Source organism: Cannabis sativa, chromosome 3 (genome assembly GCF_029168945.1).
Source record: "Cannabis sativa cultivar Pink pepper isolate KNU-18-1 chromosome 3, ASM2916894v1, whole genome shotgun sequence".
In the NCBI taxonomy this organism is placed as follows: domain Eukaryota; kingdom Viridiplantae; phylum Streptophyta; class Magnoliopsida; order Rosales; family Cannabaceae; genus Cannabis; species Cannabis sativa.
The window spans coordinates 5357668-5374668 of NC_083603.1; the positions used below are offsets into that span (position 1 = coordinate 5357668).

General features: G+C 34.5%; 1 protein-coding gene across 1 annotated transcript; it reads right to left on the reverse strand.

Annotated features, from left to right (window-relative positions):
- Positions 1-14262: 14262 nt before the first annotated feature.
- On the reverse strand, positions 14263-16648 carry LOC115710114 (uncharacterized protein At2g39795, mitochondrial-like). Its single transcript, XM_030638449.2, has 3 exons — positions 16423-16648; positions 15157-15503; positions 14263-14703 (listed from the first exon to the last, which is right to left on the reverse strand). Exons 1-3 carry the CDS (start codon positions 16534-16536, stop codon positions 14538-14540), a joined length of 627 nt encoding a protein of 208 aa, XP_030494309.2. The 5' UTR covers positions 16537-16648; the 3' UTR covers positions 14263-14537.
- Positions 16649-17001: the final 353 nt, after the last annotated feature.

A 17001-nucleotide genomic window follows, 5' to 3' on the forward strand; every position in this document is an offset into this window, starting at 1 on the left:
ATTTTTTTTTTACATATACAATTTTTTTTTCTTCTTTTGAATTTGTTGTTTTATTCATTTTAATTTGTTGTTGGAAATATATAAACAACACTAATTTATTTTATTTTGTTCTTAGTTATATGAAAAAAAAATACATATATGATTTAATATTAAATAATATAATACTAAAAAGTAACTAATCCAAAATAATTAATCTAATCCGCACTCACTATACTAAAAATCTCAATTAGTGACATTTCTAAATGTTACTATTATTAATATTTAGTGACATTTTACATTTTAGTGGTATTTGTTGAAAACGTAAGCTATTATCATGTCACCAAAGGCTTGCTAAATTAATTTTTATTGATATTTTTTTTTTGAACCAAAATAATTCATTAAACAGCAATATCTGCTATCACAGTAGGCTGAAGAGCATGTGGAACATTGCTCTCAGTAAAAATACGATCAGACTAAAAACAAGCATCGCGAGCAACACAATGTGCGACTTTGTTAGCAGATCGTTTAACATGACAAATAGAAACATTATGTAAAGAAGAAAGAATCAATCGACACTCATGAACAAACAAACCAAAAACTAATGGAAGAGCACCGGGCTATTAAGAGCTTGAACAACAACAATACAATCTGTCTCAACTATCACAATGGACAAATTCTTCGAGTTCAACCAACTAAGGACCTCCTTGACGTTCAATACTTCAGCCACAGCCGGCTGACAAGCCCCAAAATGAAAAGAGGAACTAGCTTCGATTAACTTCCCCTGACAATCCCTAATGACCATGCCCGTACCATATTGAGTTGTTGCTTCAAAAATCGCCCCATCCGTGTTGATCTTCAACTTTCCAGGAGGCGGCCTTACCCAACAAACACTGCTACCAACAACAGTAGCATCAAACAATAGCGGTTCAAACCTGTTCTCTTGAGCCAACAACCAACTAGAATGACACGACCTTGCCACTCGAACCACATCCACAGCCTGAGAAGAACGACCTTGCCAAAGAAGCTCATTTCGAGCTTTCCAAATACCCCATGCTACCATCAAGAGCTCATCCACCAAAGCCACTGTACCCCCTGACAGAAATGCCTTAAACTAATCGGCGAAGGTAGATTCTGCAGAGAAATGTAACCCCACACTCGATGTAAAGACCGCATATGATTAATACCTTGAATTATTAAATAATTAGGGTTTATGTATGAGATTTTATTATTATTGATAATAATACAATTATGGGAATTTATTTGAGTTCGTATATATTTATTATGCTATTTATGTAAATTTCTCAATTTCTGTGATTGTGTTCGGAAGCTGTGGAAAGCGGCGTTGGGCCTTTAGAGAGTCATATTTTGTATTTCTAGAATTTCAGTGGGGTGTTATAAGCTAAATTTTAGAGACGTTAGAATTTTCGGGGTTTGTTATTTGACCAATTTACCCTTGGAAGTTTTTATTTGTTTTAGTTTGGTCAAATGTTAAATAGGTCTTTTTACCCTAATGTTCTTTGTCTTGTAGTGGGTTTGGGGGCTGGTGTATTTCTTCATGGATAAAACACAATTAATAATAAAAAAAAATAATATATACATAAGAGGAAAAACCTAGAAAAGTTGAGACTTCTTCATCTCTCCCTCTCTTTCTTTCGATTTCCCCAAACCCAGCAAGGAGGTGGGTGTTCTTTGCTGTAACTTGTGAATTTTAGCAAGGTTTCTACTCCTTTGAATCAAGGTAAATCTCCCTAGCTTTTCTATTTGAGTTTTCTTAGTCTTTGAAGTAGATTTTATGGTTTTAGGCTTGAATTAGGGGTTGTGTGTATGAGTTTGGTTTGGGCTCTTAATCTGAAGTTAGATAATTGTAGATTTTGTTGCTTTAAGCTGAGTTTGTTGGCTATTTTGGTGTTTGGATGGAAATTAAGTTCAAGAGCTTAGGTTGGAGCTCTAATGGTGGTTTGGAATTTTATGTGATTTTATGGGTTCTATTGATTGGAATTGGTTTATACTATTGTATTCAGGTATTCTGGAAGTTTTTAGAAAGTTTGGGATTAATTTGAGTTGTGGGGGTCGGATTTTTGGTTCCCAGTTCAGAACCGGAATTCCGGTTCCTGGGAGGCTGTGTCAACCGGTCGACCGGTTGGTCCCAGGAACCGGACTTCCGGTTGGGAACCGGCCTGCCGGTTGGGGTTTTTTCCCGAGCCCTAGTTTTTCCCGTTTTTAAGTAATTTAGGGTATTGGAATCCTATTTATCGATAGGGTTAAGTTTAGTTTCTATTTTAAATCCCCGATAAGTGTCTTAGCGAGTCTCTCATCGGATTTTGAACATTATGGTTTAGGGCCCTGTAAAACGTCGAGCTGCACTTCCACTCAGGCTGACCGGCACACTTGAGCACGGAACGAGGTAAGATAGCGTAAGAATATATATATGAATGTATATGCTTGTTTTGATTGTTATACTACTAGCACTAATTTAAAATGATTACTAGAGTGTTAGTATAGTATTGCATGTTAACGTGGTACGGTGTTACCAACACGAGTACCTAGGGTACGTCGTGTTCGTGGTACAACACTTAGTAATTCCCGGGAGTACAGTTAGGGCTCTACCAACACAAGTACAGAGTTGGTACTTTAGTGTATATGGTACAATAGTCGTACTACCCTTAAGAACGTTCTTAACCATTTGGTGAGCTTGGTTATTGAGCTCAGGGCGGCTTAGTCATAAAGTCGACATTACAATACTTTTATATATTTCTTGCATATCTTACTGAGTCTGTTGACTCATCAGTTTGCTACCTTGTGTAGGTAAAGGAAAAGCAAAGCTGGAGGAACAGTGAGGCAGAACTCGACATGATTGTACATATCGCGGCAGTGCAACCTGGAGGGTTTCGATTTCTTAGTATTTTGGAGTCTGTATTTTGAGGATGCATGTCCGCTAAACTTTTAAAAAAAATATATGTATATAGTAGTAAAGTACTTTTAACTTGTATTTTGATACTCGGGATCCCGATCCATATGATTATTAATATATAAATTATTAAAATTAATTTTCGAGTTTATTATTATAAAATACGGGCGTTACACTCGACCTATGCCAACATGAGTGAGCCAAATGGCAGCCAACCAAAACATGAAAAATGGTTTCTTCATCAGAATTACAAAACACACAGCGAGGATCCATAGGAACATGTTTTGTACGCAATTGGATACGAGTTGGGAGACACCCCGAGATAGCTTTCCAAGCGAAGTGAAGAACCTTGGGGGGACTTTAACTTTCCAGAGAACCTTCCATAAGTCAGACTTCAACTGAACATCCCATTCACCTTTCAGTTCTTGAAGATAGCGGTAGGAGCTCTTAACCGAGTAAAACCCATTCAACTCTTTACCCCAAAATTAAGAATCAACATTAACATTATCACTTAGAGGAACCTGCATCATCAACTCGATATCCCTTGCCTCAAACAAATCATGCCAGACCTCAAGATCCCATTGCTTACGATCGATGTGCATCAACTGCGAGACCGTGCTATGGGCCAACCCAGGATGTCTAGAAATGACACAAGGGTTCTCATCAGAAACCAGCCAAGGGACATTAAGCACTGGGGTAGACACACCAGACCCGATTCTCCTTCTAGCACCATCATGAACCAGTCATTGTGATTCAAACACACTCCGCCAAATAAAATTTGGGTTAGGACCTATCTCAGCCGTAAGAAAATTACCATTTGGAAAGTATCGGGCTTTGTAAATACGTCCCACAAGAGAATCTTCATACAAAAGAAGGCGTCATCCCTGCTTTCCTAACAAGGAAAGATTATAATCCCGCAAATTATGAAAGCCAATCCCACCTGAATTCTTGCTTCTACAAAGCCGACGCCAACTAAACCAACTGACACCTTTTGTTCTATTATTAGAGGACCCCCACCAATACTTTGATATTAAGCTCTCAAGGTGAAACAGTCTTAAATAAATTGATATTTATTGATATTTTAAGATGACACCTAAATATAAAATGTCACTTTAAAATGTCACTATGATATTTATTATTTATTTATTTAATATTTTCAAAATAATTTAGTGGCATTTTCAAAATGTAAAAAAAAAATAGTCTTTATTTTTTAATGCCATTAAAATTTATTGTTGAGCAAACACCAGTTCGATCACACCAGTAGGTGTATCTTTCTTGCACCAGAACAGACTCAGGTTCAAAAGCTGAACCTATCCAAGGAACTCGAATCCAATTAAGACATAATTGAGAGAGAATTAAAGCTTTATTGATACTTAGCTTTATTACAGAATGGTTACAAATAAAGGATAGCCAAAAGGCTATATATACACACATGGAAAACAGTGGTAGACACATAACGAACATAACTGTCAAAACAGTTATGTTAGTTGGTGTCCAGGGGTAAATTGGGTATTAGTAGGCATACCAAAATTAACAATTCTCCACCTTGACTACTAATACACATTACACAAGGAATTTACAAGTATGAATACAATGAACAAACATAGGAAGCTATACTAAGCATCATTGATCATGAGCAATTGTAGGCAGTGTTGAAACTTGACTGATGTAAGGTTTTTAGTGAGCATATCAGCAGCATTGTCTTCAGTTGATACTTTGCATAGCTTGATTTTTCCTTCATTGATGACATCTCGAATGAAATGAAGCCTCACATCAATATGTTTGGTTCGTTCATGGAATACTTGATTTCTGCTGAGGTGCAGTGCACTCTGGCTGTCACATAGAATATTTATGCTTTTCTGATCTATGCCAAGTTCCCTAGTGATTCCTTTTAGCCAGATACCTTCTTTTACAGCCTCAGTACAAGCAATGTACTCTGCTTCAGTGGTGGAGAGAGCAACAATTGTTTGCAAATTTGCCTTCCAACTGATGGTGCAGCCATTGAGCAAGAATACATAGCCAGATTGTGATCTCCTTGAGTCGATATCCCCAGCATAGTCTGAGTCAACATATCCCATTACACCTTCTCTGTTTGAACTCAGGCCATAAATCAACCCAGTGTTTATGGTTCCTTTCAAGTATCTCATGATCCATTTTACAGCATTCCAATGCTCTTTCCCAGGTTTGCTCATGAACCTGCTTACAACACTAACCCCATGACAAATATCTGGTCTGGTGCAGACCATGATATACATGATGCTGCCCACGACACTGGTGTATGGAATAGTTTCCATGTAAGTGTTTTCATCATCTGTGGTTGGTGATTGTGAGCAAGAGAGTCTGAACTGTTGGGACAAGGGTGTGCCAACTGGTTTCACATCAGTAAACCCAAATTTCTCTAGAATTTTAGCAGTGTAGCTGCTTTGAGACAATTTCAGGGTTCTTCTTTCCCTGTTTCTCTCAATTTCAATGCCCAGAATTCTCCTTGCTGGGCCAAGGTCTTTCATCTCAAATTCCTTGTGCAACACCTTCTTAACTTTGTCTATTTCACTCATGCTTTTGCTAGCAATGAGCATGTCATCAACATAGAGAAGTAGAAATACAGGGTGCTTCTCATTCTTGACATACACACAGCTGTCAAAAGCACTTCTTTTGAAACCCGATTTGATTACATAGTCATCAAATCTCTTATACCATTGTCTGGGAGACTGTTTTAAACCATAGAGAGACCTTTTTAGTAGACAGACATGGTCCTCTTTTCCCTTTTCTTCATAACCTGGTGGTTGCTTCATCAGAATTTGTTCCTCTAGATCACCATGGAGGAATGCTGTCTTTACATCAAGTTGCTCTAGTTCTAGATCTTCCACTGCAACAAGAGTTAGTAAAATTCTTATTGAAGTGTGTTTCACCACAGGAGAGAATATTTCATTATAGTCAATGCCCTCTCTTTGTGTGAAACCTCTAGCAACTAGCCTAGCTTTGAATCTTGCAACTTCTACCCCTGGTATTCCCTCTTTTTGCTTTAGAATCCATTTGCAACTTACAATTTTCCTACCAACTGGAACTTTAACCAGGATCCAGGTTTTATTTCTTTTAAGGGAATCAATCTCATCATCCATAGCAGATTTCCATCTTGGCCCATCTCTGCATTTCATTGCTTCTTCATAGGTTCTAGGTTCAAAATCACCAATTTCTGCAATGTTCAGTGCATAGTGCACTACATCTGCAAAACCAAACCTTGCTGGTGGTTTTATGGCTCTCCTCTTTCGATCTCTTACCAATTCATAGTCTAGAATACTGTCATCATCAGGATCAGATTCACTTTCTGCAGTTTCTTGTTCTTCTGCAGTAGCTGGTGTGAATTGAGTTGTTTTTGCAGGTGACTCCACCTCAAACTGAACATCATCATTTCTCTCCTTAGTTGTATCTGTAGGTGCTTGTAGAGTGTCTTTGTACATCCTGTTTTCTTCAAACACTACATCTCTACTTATGAAATATTTTTGGTGATTTCCAGGTTCTATGCTCCAAAGCTTGTACCCTTTTACTCCATCTGGATAACCAATGAAAATACATTTTCTGGCCCTAGCTTCAAGCTTGTCTTGCTTCACATGAGCATAGGCCACACAACCAAACACCCTTAGATGATTATAGGGTGCATTGTGACCTGTCCAAGCTTCCATGGGAGTTTGAAACTTGATAGCAGATGAGGGACATCTGTTGATCAAGTAACAAGCTGTGACTACAGCTTCTCCCCAGAAATTCTTAGGTAATCCAGAGCTAATAATCATGCATCTTACTCTCTCTAGCAGGGTCCTATTCATTCTTTCTGCTAGACCATTTTGTTGTGGTGTTCTTACCACAGACAAATGTCTACCAATCCCTTCTTGTTTGCAAAAATTGTTGAATAGGTCTGCACAGAACTCAAGACCATTGTCAGTTCTCAACTTCTTGATCCTCTTTCCAGTTTGATTCTCTAGTAATATCTTGAATTCCTTGAACTTGGGAAAAGCCTCATCTTTGGTATTCAAGATATATACCCAAACTCTTCTAGAGAAATCATCAATGAATGAGATGAAATACCTAGCTCCTCCTCTTGACATGGTTCTGGATGGCCCCCAAAGATCTGAGTGCAGGTAATCCATAATCCCTTTGGTGTTGTGTTCCCCAACTCCAAACTTGACCCTGGTAGATTTTCCAAGCACACAATGTTCACAGAATTCCAGGTCTTGACTGTTGTCCTTACCAAAAACTCCCTTCTGGTGCAGAATTTTCAGGCCCTTATGACTAACATGTCCAAGCCTTTTGTGCCATGTCATGGTGGTATTGCATCTTGCAGTGACATTGATTTGATCCTTCATAGTGTTTCCTTGTAGAACATAGATGCCATTCATTGATGAGCCTCTCATTACAACCTTAGAACCTTTCATCACTTTCATTTCACCATTTTCTATTCTGACAGAATACCCTTCCTGATCCAACATAGCAACAGAGATCAAGTTTCTTTTGATCTCAGGAACATGCCTCACCTGATTTAAACTGACACTCAGGCCTCCACCTAGAGCCAATTTTACTGTCCCAATTCCGGTAATGGCACAGGCTCTGTTGTCACCAAGCTTTACAGAGCCTGCCCTTATATCTTGATAGTCATGAAATTTGCTTTTGTCTGGGCATACATGAAAAGAACAGCCTGAATCTAGAATCCATTCTAGATCAGAATGACCTTTCGAGACAACAAGTACCCCAGCACTCTCATAACCATCACTATCTGAACATTCAGACACAATGTCTGCATTTCCATTCTTGCTCTGGTTATAATTCTTGAGGACTGGACAGTCCTTTTTCAGGTGAGTTGTTTGATTGCAGATGTAACATCTCCTTTTATTCTTTAAGTTTGTCTTTCCCTTATTCGATTCCTTCTTTCCACTGTTCTCCTTCTTGAAAGATTTTCCTCGGACCATCAATCCATCTCCTGAGCCTTCATCTTGAAGCTCAGCTCTCTTCTTGATCTCCTTAGACATCAGTGCATTCTGCACTTCTTCCAATGTTAAGGAATCCCTGCCATACATCATGGTGTCCACGAAATGTTCATATCTTTCTGTGGGCAAAGAGTTTAGGACAATGATTGCTTGGTCCTCTTCCTCAATCTTGATCCCTATGTTTTCTAGATCAAGAATGATCTTGTTGAAATTATCCAAATGATCTTCAACACTTTTCCCTGCTGTTAGTTTAAAAGAATAAAGTTTTTGTTTCAAGAATAGTCTATTGGCTAAGGATTTTACCATGTAAAGATGTTCGAGCTTGAGCCATAGTCCTGCTGCAGTCGTTTCTTTTGAAACTTCTCTTAGCACCTTGTCCCCCAAGCTGAGAATGATTGTGCTGTGAGCCTTGATCATAATGTCTGATTTTTCCTTTTCTGTTAACCCAGCAGGCATCTTCCCTTCTACAAGCAGTGCATCCTGCAATCCTTGTTGCACCAGGAGTGCACGAATCTTTACTCTCCATAAACCGAAATCATTCTTGCCATCAAACTTTTCAAGATCGAACCTGGTATTCCCCATCTTTGCTGATCAATCACCTGAATCTTGAACTTCAAGAACTGCCTTCAAACTTCTTTGAATATGGCAAACTTGATTCACGATTTGACACAGATTGATCCCTCCCCAGCTCTGATACCAGTTGTTGAGCAAACACCAGTTCGATCACACCAGTAGGTGTATCTTTCTTGCACCAGAACAGACTCAGGTTCAAAAGCTGAACCTATCCAAGGAACTCGAATCCAATTAAGACATAATTGAGAGAGAATTAAAGCTTTATTGATACTTAGCTTTATTACAGAATGGTTACAAATAAAGGATAGCCAAAAGGCTATATATACACACATGGAAAACAGTGGTAGACACATAACGAACATAACTGTCAAAACAGTTATGTTAGTTGGTGTCCAGGGGTAAATTGGGTATTAGTAGGCATACCAAAATTAACATTTATTTTTATAATATATATTATTTATTTTAATTTAAAATAATACTCATATTATATTTTAAGAGTCATATGTACACCATTTTTAAAAAAAATGTCATATACATACAGGATTACAATTGATTTAAATAATTTTTATGTATATTTTAATATATCTATTGTATATATATACATATATATTAATTATATATGTTTAATATTTAAACAAGTCCATAATATATTAAATGAACATTCTAATGATATAGTGAATTTGCTAAATAAACGTTTCAATGTGTATAATAATTTGTGTTCGTACAATAAGCATCAATAACAGTAGAAATTATACACAAACTATTCATAAAACACCAACAATTATATCTTTGAACTTGCCGCCATATAGCGCAATAGCGAGATGTGAATAATAACTATTAATAGGTGAGATTAGCAAGACAACAAGTTATTCATCTCGGGATGATAAACAGAATACATAATGAAAGTTGTTCAGGATGAGTAAACAAAAAGCTTGCAACTCATTGATCCACATACTCGTGAGTAAGAGCTTGCAGCTCTTTGATCCACATACTCGTGAGTATGCTTAAGAAGTGGAAACAACTTCAACGTTTACTCACCTCGCTTTTGACGTATAGAAGTAACTGCCTCGCTAATACCTTTCAAATAACAAAGGAGAACCGCGAGATGTATTGTATTTTAACAACTTAATATTTTTCCTACAAAGACGGTTAAAAAAGACAACATGCAATCGGCGAGAACTATCCAATACAGTCAGCATAATTGTTTATGGATATAGACAAAGAGCGGTTGAACGGTTATTTAATATTATTCCAAGTGTGCAAAGATGAAACGTGGAGAATATCCACATTTCATGAGCAATTATGAATGAATAGATTCCAAAGGAATAACTATTATTTGTGCATCTACAAATAGGTGAAATATAGATAATAAATTGACAAAATTATTCACGCTTTTGTAATAAAAAATATAAAATAAAGTTAAGATAGTCATTTTAAGTAATTGTAATAAAAATTCGTAAAGTGTAAGAGTGTAATAACTTTTAATATAAGTGATGTAATAGTTATTACAATATATCATTACAAAAGTTTAAAAATAAACCAAACATTGAAATTATAATCATGATACCATATTGATTACAACAAACCAAACAATTGTCATTGGGTAAGTATGTTATTTATATTTTAATAGAAATAAACCATATATAGTTAGGGAAATTTGATTTTCTATACTTAGAAAATCAAATTTTTTTTTCCCTAAACCAAAAATTTAAAACCTAAAAAAACTATTCCTTTTTTTTCAAAACCCCAAAAATACCCCCCTCACAATATTCTCTCTCTCTCTGCATCATCTCTCTCTCTCCCTCTATCTCACCCCAACCGCCCACCCTCACCCGAACCACCCTCACCCACCCACGTCAACCCCAACGCCGATCAGCACCCTCACCCCCGTCGACCACGACCCCAACCCCTCCGACCCCAACCCCAACCCGAAAGAGCAACCCCAGTCCGACCCCAACCCGTCCGACCGTCTCTGAAACTTTTTTTTTTTCCTGCGATTTGAGAGAGGGAAGAAGACAGAGGTCCGATGGTCGGACCTTGGGGTCCGATGGGTCCGACCAATCGGACCCATCGAACCCCAAGGTCCGACCGTCTTTTAAATTTTTTTTTTTTCTGCGATTTGAGAGAGAGAGGAAGAAAGTGGTCGGACCTTGGGGTCCGATGGGTCCGACCAATCGGACCCATCGGACCCCAAGGTCCGACCGTCTTTTAAATTTTTTTTTTCCTGCGATTTGAGAGAGAGAGGGGAAGAGAGAGGTCCGATGGTCGGACCTTGGGGTCCGATGGGTCCGATTGGTCGGACCCCATCGGACCCCATGGTCCGACCATCAGACCTGGGGTGTGGGATTCTTGGGACCGGCCGAGATAGAGAGAGAAAGAGAGATGCTGTGAGAGTTTTGGGGTATTTTTGGGGTTTTGAAAAAAAAGGTATAGTTTTTTTAGGGTTTAAATTATTGGTTTAGAAATCAAATTTTTTGATTTTCTAAGTATAGAAAATCAAATTTCCCTATAGTTACCTTAATGAGGTATTGATATACTTATTATTTTAGGGTACTTCCTAGAATTTTTCTAAAGTATTTTATTTTAATGTGAAATAACCAAATAATGTTTATAAATTGTTTTTTTATTTATTTACTTTTGTGTGTGTGAGATGAAAGTGGAATTGCATATAAAGCTTACTTAAGATTACATCCATTTTCACGTTTACAAAAAACTATTATATTGTTCACTTTTTATTTTATTTTATTCCATTTCTTTTTCACTTTAGCAAAAGTTTTTTTCCGCAAAGTCTTTAGCAAAAGCTTATATAGCAATAGAGCAAGGAATATGATTCCCTATAATTGAGATACGTGGACATTAATTATATGATGGGAACATACTTGAGATTCCAATGAAAAAGAAGAAGATTTTTTTTTTCTTATTATTATTATTATAGTTTTTTCCCGTTAAATACTCTCAACTATTCTTAATCGAGTGTTATCCAGTTGAGTTTAAAGAATTTTACTGCCAAAATTTAAACTTAGAGAATTAAATACAAATAAAATAACAGTTGAGAAGGTTTAACTGTGCTAAAAACTCATATTATTATTATTATTATTATTATTTAAATCAACTTTGTTTCTTTGTTCTCTATTAAAAAAGTTAAAAACCTAATTTATTATTCTTTTTATTAAAATTATACCAAATATAATATTTATTCAATTACCAAAACTTTAATATTTATCAAAATTAGTCTAACCTATTTTTTTGTTAGCTTTTAAGCTTCCTCATGTATTATTTGTCATAATACTTCTAAAAGTCATGCAGACCATTCTTGAGTTGCAACAACGTGATATGATGTGGATTACATTTAATAAAATTAATAAATTTAATGGTTTGCTAAAAAAATTTTGATTTAAAAGATAATTAATGATAAATCGATATGTCTATGGGCATAAGTTGAAGCTATCCATTTTTCATGAGTTTCTCTTATGTTTTCGAATTCGTTAGAGAAAATAAAGTGAAAATAGATTGCGAAAGGATGGCTTTGCTTCTTGGTATAAAAAAATATGAATTTTACTTAGTTGGAATTTAGAATGATATTGTAAGATATTTACAATGTTTATCGTAATTTTGTTATGTATCATTTAAATATTTGATTTGTAATTGTTTTACTAATTTTATTGCTTATAATCTTGCTAAGATGACTCTTTCTAGTGACTATGTTAGAATTTGGTGGCCAAATTTACTTGAATTTGTGTAAGCTTTTTTTGACTTTTTTTCACATTGGCTTAATGAAGATTTCATTTCATTCAACCAAAATAATAAATCGATATTATGAAGTTGCTTTAGTTGTTTATATTAACGTTGTTTACTTTTTCAAGATGAATAGTTGGGAAGAAAAAGGAATAAGAAAAGTAGATTAAGCTTTATTATTGATAAAGTTTTTTTTTTTTTTTTTTTTTTTTTTTTTTTTATGTTTGGAGTCTAGACAATAATTTAAAGAATAATGATCATAATTCATACATTATATTGAGTGGGACACTTTATTTCCTATTTTATAAATTCTAAATATAAAAAGATAGTGTTTTTATAAAAAATTACGTATGACAGTAAAATTGTAAATTTTTACCCAAAATCTAATATTTTTGTAAAAACTCTTAAACAAAAGGAGTCCAAGAACATGGCATAGACCCTTATTCACAAGAAAACCCAAACGAAATATAAAAAGAAGATACAAATGATACAATTTAGCACCACTCTTCATTATTGAAAATTTATTTAAATTTAAATATGTGAGACATGATATTCATTTGCAGCACTCTTCTCTATTTATCAGCTCATTTGTCAATTAAGAAGTACTAAATCAACTTGGGTTGCAAATTCAATTGTGACCCAAATAATGGCAATTTTGAGGGAATTGTAGTGAAGAAACTAGAGCATTGCTATGAAGTTTTGCCACTATAAGTGTGGGTTTGGTAGGGTCATTCCAAGTATTTTAATACTCATGAAACTAGTCATAATTAAATACAAGTAGTTGGGTTTTATCCAGACCCATTTACAAGCTTATGGGGCAGCAGCTCTTACTGAAGAAAAAAAAATAATTACATAAAATATTATTTTTTTTGGTAAAATATTTACATTTTTATTTTGAACGATATTTTTTTTTTTATATTCTTACAATGTTTTATATAAATAACACGAAAATAATAAGAAAATACATAAAAGTAAAAGAAAAATAACATCTAAATAACACAATAAAAACAACAAAAAATAATATACAAATAACAACAAATCAATAACAGATTAACAAGAATACAACATGAAAATACATTAAAAAATCGTATATCCTGTAAATAAATCATAAAAATATTTAAAATTCTGTACAATCGTATTTTTGTAATTTTTTTTGTGTATTTATGAAATAATCCCCTCCAAAAAAATGAATTTTCACTTTTATAATTTTTAAAGTATAAGTTTTTAAAATATAACTTTTTTTTTTGTTCCAAAAAAATTATCTTATTGAAAAATTAAAAAAAAAAAGTTAAAAAATATGAGAAAAATAGTATAAGGTAACTGATTACTCCCCTATGGTAACTGGTTACCTTATAGTTATCCTTAAAGTACCTAATTACTCTTGCACACATTTTTCAACTATTCCATATGCATTATCTTCAAAATTAAAGCATTTTTTCCACAAGATAGACCTAACTTGGTACGTAGTTTAATAGTTAATAAAATCTAAATGAGAAAAATTAATATACAGAAAAGAATGAGATGGTCATATAGTAGGCTTATATGTAGGGCCGTCCCTAGTTTTTATAAGATCTAGGCAAATTTTAATAAATGAAACTTTTATTTGAGAAATAAAATAAAATTTAAATAAATTTTAAACCATTTTTCTAGCAAAAACAATAAAAAATGGAGACCATATAAACAAACATTAAAAAAATAAAAGAAAAAGAGATTGGGAGTAGGAGGTCTCTCGAGCTGAGAGACCTTCGGCAACGACCCCGGCTGCCCCACCCTAAAGGCGGCCCTTAGTTGTATACGCCATAAAGATTGATGCTCTCCTTGCGTTGGAAGGCGAGTTAAAGGCTCTGCTTGAAGGTGTCAAGGCCATGAATGAACTCAATTTCAATTATAGGGACCTCATTTTACTACTTGCTTAAAGAGGAGGGTGCCTAATTGGTCCATGCATTTCCTTTTTTCTAATTTTTTGTTTTAACTTTTTGATTTTTCTGTTGTTTCAATGCTCATGTGATCACCACTATTTTAGTTGATTAATTATCTTTGAAATTTTCAAGCAAAATATTATGTATTATGTATGATCAAAACTTCAATCCATTAAATCAACTAACCCATCAAAGAGGTCAATATTTTTGGTAAATGTTGTCCAAGCTACAAACAAACAAATATATATGAAAGGAAGCTAGCTTAAGCTTCATTGTTAGAACTAAGAGCAAGAGACCCTGTAACCATTTGAAGAGTAAAAAACTTTGTATACTGATCAATAATCAACATATTTTTACCTACAACATCCTCCATACAAAAATTGGTGGTGTCTGAGTTAAAGAGAATAGATTCATGAGGTTTAAAATGGAGAAGGGATTGCCTGTTCATCACTCGTCTTTAGTTACCATGGACTCGAGTTTCTTTAACCAGTTCACGTATTGGCCGTGCTCCTTTTTGTGAAGGTGAAGGATAAGGAAATTTGTCAAGCTTTCTCCAATACCCTTTGATATTAAGTACTCCTTGAACGCCCCGATCAGCCGATGGTCAAGATCACTGCCATAAGTAAACAAGTTATGTAACTGAAAGGTTAATGAAAAGGGTAAACAAAATAGTGTTCGTTTTAGTTGATTAGACACTGTTTAAGATAAATTTCTCCCATGTCAAAGAGGCAATAATGTAGTAGTGAAAACCGTCATTTGAGGGCGACACACAAGAAGACCGGGGGTACTTTAGAGGGAAACCCCACGTCTCCTTTCATTGGCCATGATTAAACTTACATCTCTTCAAGAAGAGAGTTTAAAACAAGGTCCTCATGAAAGATCTTTAGAGAACAGATTGAGTGCGAGACACACACGGATGGACTCATTTTTTTTGCTTTCGTTATTTTCTCCCTAATTATGTATCTAGCATGGCATGATACAGATTTCGGGACAAAGACTTGTTATAATATGCAACTTTTATGCTACTTATTCGACAAACATAAGATTCTTTGAATGAAATTTTTACCAGAATACCGGGCCTCTGTAGTCTGAACTACTGATAGCTGATGAAGATTGAAGATAATAGGCATTTTGGATGTCGAACTCAGACCCATTACCGCCTTTGTTATAAACTTCACAATCGAACTGCAACACAGATCTCAATCCGGGCTTCTTCACACATATCTTCATTAAAACGTTTCGTGGGAACACACTATCATCTGTGTCTGTCTCCCTAGTAAAGGGCAATGGACCTAGCAATGCTGAGACAGCAACCTCCTCACCTGTCTCACATTTTCGCCGAAGAACCATGTCCTGAGATTGCAATGAGTCCCAGTCCACTACAAAATCTCCCAAAGATCCACTTTTCACTTCCTGTATGTAACCATGTACAAACAACAACTTACACAAATTACATTTTGGTTATATAATCTCATTTTAGGAATGGTAATTTCCCATTTTCCCTTGTTTGGTTGGTATAAGATTTTTCATTTTTTGTGTGTGGAAATGTTATTACCATGGGAATGAGTTTTAAACATTCCCTTCAATCACAATACAACAGATTTAATATACTAAGGGAGTGTTTGGTATGAAGTACTCAAAATAATTCGATTAACTGGAATAATAAAATAGAGAATATAATTGTATGAAAACTTATAACTGTGTTTAGTTATGCATAAGAACATGTTTAGATTACCACAGTAATAATATTCTTATCCTTAAATAAAAAAAAATTCCCATACCAAACATGGAAATGTAAAAAAATATCATTCCTATTGAAAACATTACCTCATACCAACATTACTCCAACAATCAACACATTTTAGTTCTTGTCTATTTTTCTCCAAATAACTAGCAAAGGCAACTGTCAAAAATAGTTTAGAACTTTTTTCTCTTTACTTGCATAATATATATAGAAGAATTTTGGTCACAATCCCCATCAAATATGAAACTCTACATCACGCTTGTTGAAATGTATATAAACATGTGTGTGTTTAATTTAAATGATTAGAAATGCACACATTTAGATCAAGAAAATCTATTGTCATGAATTTCATAAGCTGCAATTTAAATTTTGTAAAACAAAACACAAAAAATGATGCTTTCTCCTCACTTATACATTCCTACAACTCCAAAAAAGAAAACCCAAACGAAAATCAACCCCATATTCCCAAAACATTGAATAGTAAATATATAGCCCAATTCATCCCTATCGATGAAGAACATCAAAGAAAAAGTAAACATTTGGCATAGACATAAATTATCCTTGTGGGTGAAAATAGAAAAAGAGAACCTGAAAGGGATTGGAAGAGAGCTCATGGGTAATCTCAGATTGCAAAAGTTTGAGCAAGTTTAGATCTTGAAGAGCTTTAGCACCCTTCTCAATGATTTTGCTCACTCTCTGCATTCTCTTTCTTCCACTTTCTGGGCTTAGCTAGCTACTTCCTTCCCCTAACCCGGAAGAAGAAAAATGCAAAAGAGAAAGAGAAGCTTGATAAATATTCTTTACTCTTTACACCTTTTTCTAGTTAAAGAATTTTAAAAAATAAAAAATAAACTTTTTTTTTTTAAATAATTTTTTTAACGGATTTGGCACACAAAAAGAAATTTCTCTCTCCAAAATATAGCTACATTTTTTCATTGCTAATTATTAAGGGTTTTTTTTCATTGCTAATTATTAATAGTTTTTTTTTTTTTCATTTCTAGTTTTCTACACTTTAAAATTGATTTTTTTTTTTATATATATTTTTATAAAATTTACATATCAATATACTTAGTAACTTAAATTATAATCAAAATTCATATTAGAATACATACAAACTGTTAGAGCAACTCAAATCGTAATTTTTTTTTTTTAAAAAATTAAATAATA